Source organism: Triticum urartu, chromosome 5A (genome assembly GCF_056163025.1).
Source record: "Triticum urartu cultivar PI428250 chromosome 5A, HENAU_Tu73, whole genome shotgun sequence".
In the NCBI taxonomy this organism is placed as follows: domain Eukaryota; kingdom Viridiplantae; phylum Streptophyta; class Magnoliopsida; order Poales; family Poaceae; genus Triticum; species Triticum urartu.
In genome coordinates this window covers 683943538-683947185 of record NC_141877.1, presented here as the reverse complement: position 1 = coordinate 683947185, position 3648 = coordinate 683943538, and the positions used below count along the sequence as shown (strand labels likewise).

The following is a 3648-nucleotide window of genomic DNA, read 5'->3' as shown; positions in this document are numbered from 1 at the left end:
GACAACTAGTAGGAGTGTCAGCGACCCAATTACGGCCACAGCAGCCCATGGGCCGGGCCTGGTTGAGTGCCACATGAAGGGAGGCCTGACTACAAGTATCCACGTAGGAAGCAGCGAAGAGGGATCCGGGCTTGGATCAGGCAAAGGCAACGGCGGCTCTCTCCTTACCCTATCTTCTCCTATCTGCTGTTCTTCCTCCTCCCTCCTTCCCCAAATTCATGTATCTGAACTCGAATCATCTGTACTGGGTTAATTCGCGTGTGGAACCTAACAAGGAGTAGCAAGCAGTTTACAACATGAGCAGAAAACAGAGGTTTGTATACAGTAATCACAATTTCCATTGAAGGAAACAAAAAGGATCGAATTTACGAGTTCACATAGACCCACACCTATGCTACTCCCTCTGTTCCATGTTAAATGTCGCTGATTTAGTAGTACAACTTTATACTTAATATGGAACGGGGGGACTATCAAAAACACCTCTACATACTGAATCCAAAACATGGCAACATGGCACCACTCAGTAGAAATGCTTCCGCCGGTCATCTCCTTTGGCTCATTCATGATGAGGCCATTAAGAGAACCGTGCGTGAAGCAAAAAAAAAAAAAGGGTGCGTTGAGCAATGAAGCAACCACAAATTGCTTCCGAGCTACCCTCTCTTCTTTACTGTTTTCTGTTGCATGAAATCATGGAAACTCTGTACACGGCAGAGTTGGCACGGCAGGGTGCTGCCTGCAAGTCGTGTCTGGATCGAGGCTTTAGTTAGGATGTGTTCATCTGATCCAGGAGTATGACCACGGCCATGGCCAGCGCCGGCTCGAAGTCTGGCTCCACCACCAGCCGGAACACGTCCAGGCCCACGGCGGCCTCCTTCCGGCACACCGTGGCCACGCGCTGCCGCTGATTGCCGCCGGTGCAGGCTAACATGTCGAGGCTGCGGCCGGCGTACGAGCCCTCCACATCGTACCGGCAGCCAGGCGCATCCCCAGTGCCGTCCAACGATCGCGGCGGCGACAGGCGAGCGAGGGACTTGGTCCGGAGCAGGCTCCTGTTCCGCCGCGCCGTGAACCGCCTCGGCGCCGGCTCGTCGCCGTCGCCGTCGTAGACGAGCCACTCCTCCGCCAGACTCAGCTTCTGCACCACCATCACGACGAGACCAACATCAAATTTGTGACCAGATCGGACCAAGAAATCAAGAAGGAACACCGGCACGGATCAAGTCAAACCAACAACTCCTAGTCCTACCTACACCCGGCCGGGAAACAGAGCAAACCAAGAACGATCGATACATACCTTGCGGCGGACGGTGAGGAGAGCAACGCCGTGGGCGTCCATGAGGACGACCTCGCGGGGCGAGCCGCGGGAGTGCGTCTCGACGCGGAACACGAGGTTGCCGTTGGTGTCAAACACGGTGAACCCCTTGCCGTTGAACAGCAGCGACCGGCGCCACACGGTGAGCGACACCGCCTCTCCCTTCTCCTCCGCCGCTGGTAGTGCCAGAGAAGCAACAGCGACGTTGGGGTGCACCTTGATCTTGTTCATCGATGCAAGGAAGCTCCGGCGACGGGAGCTTGCTCGTGGTGTTGTATGCAGGAAGGGAGGCAGAGCAAGTCAAAGGGCCGGCCGGGGTAGGCGAGATAATGATATGAGAGGAGATTAGTGGTGTTGGGTGAGGTGAAACTGAGAATACTGTGGCGCCGTGGATTTATAGCACAGTATATGGGAAACGCGTGGATGGGAATGCCCCTTGAGTTTCAGCTGCAACAAGGTTTGTTGTCAAATTAAAGTGGAATACGTGGGTCGGCAGCTCCGGAACAAACGAAACCGTGCTTCTCAACGGTTGAAACTAGGTTTCATCTCTGAGTATGAAAAACCCTAAGCAGCTCGATAGTATTGAAAGAAACTTTGCCATATAGTTTGTAGTTTTCTAATGTGTACCGTGAATGCTTTTTATTTGTTTTTCCATTAGTTTTAGTTGTTTTTAAGCATTTATTTATGTGTTCGTTTTAATACGATCCCCACAATAACAATACTCCCTTTGGAAAAAAATATATAAGCGTTTAGATCACTGAAGTAGCAGTGATCTAAACGTTCTTATATTTTTTTACAGAGGGAGTACACATCATCTATCTTTTAATAAGATCCTTAGCCATGCTGAAACAGAGAACGACAATAACAAACAACCACCATACACTAAACTAAAATATCCTACACAGGCAATGGAGCTAGCTGTTTAAGCACCTAGTCAAGCATGCTTGGCGTACGTATCATGGAAGAGGTAAACCCATTTCGCGGTCCAAAGCACGCCACATCAGACACTCTAATCGCCGATTAGCAACGTAAACAAAGCCCGAAGTCGCCCCAATGCAGGGCGCTGTTAGCTCGGGCGGCACGGCAGGACCCACCTCCTAATAGCTAGAGGCTCGCGAGCGCTCTCAACATGCTTGTGTATCATAACATAATATCGTGTAGTGTTATTTAACTTTTAAGAAAGTGATCTTCTCGGCCTCTGCATCATTACAATGCAAGATTAAGATTGTATCACACACTTTGATGCAATACCGACTTGGTATATTGTATCGTTAAATGAGTGTCGTGAATGAACTGTCAAGTGCACCAAGACAAAAGACAATGTCAATGACAAAGGGGGCCAAGGATGATAGGGATTATGGAATCGCTGGCTGGAAAGTCCAAGCCGGAGAGAGGCTTTGCTTATGTAAAGTGAACGGTGATGGAGAAATAAACTCACCTGCTCCTACTTTCCCCTTTCTCCGTTCCTCAAATTCTGAAGCATGTACCAAACTGCGATCTGAAGCTATTTGGTGTGTGATCATTACAATGAGAAAAAAAAAGGAATACTAATTCATCACGATACATATTATAATAAATAAGGTGTTGTTTTCACAAACGTAAAAATATGTTTTTTAAGAAGCTAGTACATTCTTCATGTTCCTTTACTCCCCCATAATCACCATAATATCAGTTCACATACGGTTATTTCAGTCTCCAAAGGTCTATCATCTACAATTAGCCGGCACCACGGTCCGTTCTTGGCAAACAACAATTGGTGTGCCGAAGCCGAGCTTAAATGCAAGATCTTCATCGGAAGGCACTCACGGCTGACCGCCATCCGTGTGTGGCAGCATGACGAAGTTTGCAAACTTTGTCTATCCGGCATAAAAGTAATGAACACTTGGCGCGTGAAATGCTTCTTCTCTCGCGGAGTATGGGGAATTGTTTCAAAGTGGCTTTCTATTCCCAACGGAATGCCACACGTTTTCTTCCCCCTCGAAGAATGGTGGAATGGTAATATTGTCGATCGCGAGCCGCTACGCGTATTCACTTTGGGCAAGCTATCATCTACTTGTCATGAAATGGTTGGAAAGAGCGAAATAGACGCACTTTCAGTGGCACTTTTCTGACCGTGTTGGACAACGCTTACGTTGTGATGGAGGACATTACACAAGTTCTGTTGGCCTTTGCTTGGAAGATGTAGTTGTCACCTTATTTTTTTCTTTTTCCATTTGGTCCCTATGTAAATAACATTATCTCATTTTCTCTACCTTAATGAAAAGGGCAGTGCTCCTGCCTTCCCAAAAAAAAAAACAAATTAATCTTCGACCTACAGATTAATTGCTTCCAAATAA

The 3648-nt window shown here is 48.0% G+C and overlaps 1 protein-coding gene across 1 annotated transcript; it reads right to left on the bottom strand.

Annotated features, from left to right (window-relative positions):
• Positions 1-411: 411 nt before the first annotated feature.
• Positions 412-1681, bottom strand: LOC125506581 (protein LURP-one-related 8). Its single transcript, XM_048671369.2, has 2 exons — positions 1295-1681; positions 412-1135 (listed from the first exon to the last, which is right to left on the bottom strand). Exons 1-2 carry the CDS (start codon positions 1541-1543, stop codon positions 764-766), a joined length of 621 nt encoding a protein of 206 aa, XP_048527326.2. The 5' UTR covers positions 1544-1681; the 3' UTR covers positions 412-763.
• Positions 1682-3648: the final 1967 nt, after the last annotated feature.

Coding starts and splice junctions, on each gene's coding strand:
- LOC125506581 (XM_048671369.2), bottom strand. CDS start 1,543: ATGAACAAGATCAAGGTGCACCCCAACGTCGCTGTTGCTTCTCTGGCA. Junction 1,136..1,294: donor TCCTCACCGTCCGCCGCAAG/GTATGTATCGAT, acceptor ATGGTGGTGCAG/AAGCTGAGTCTGGCGGAGGA.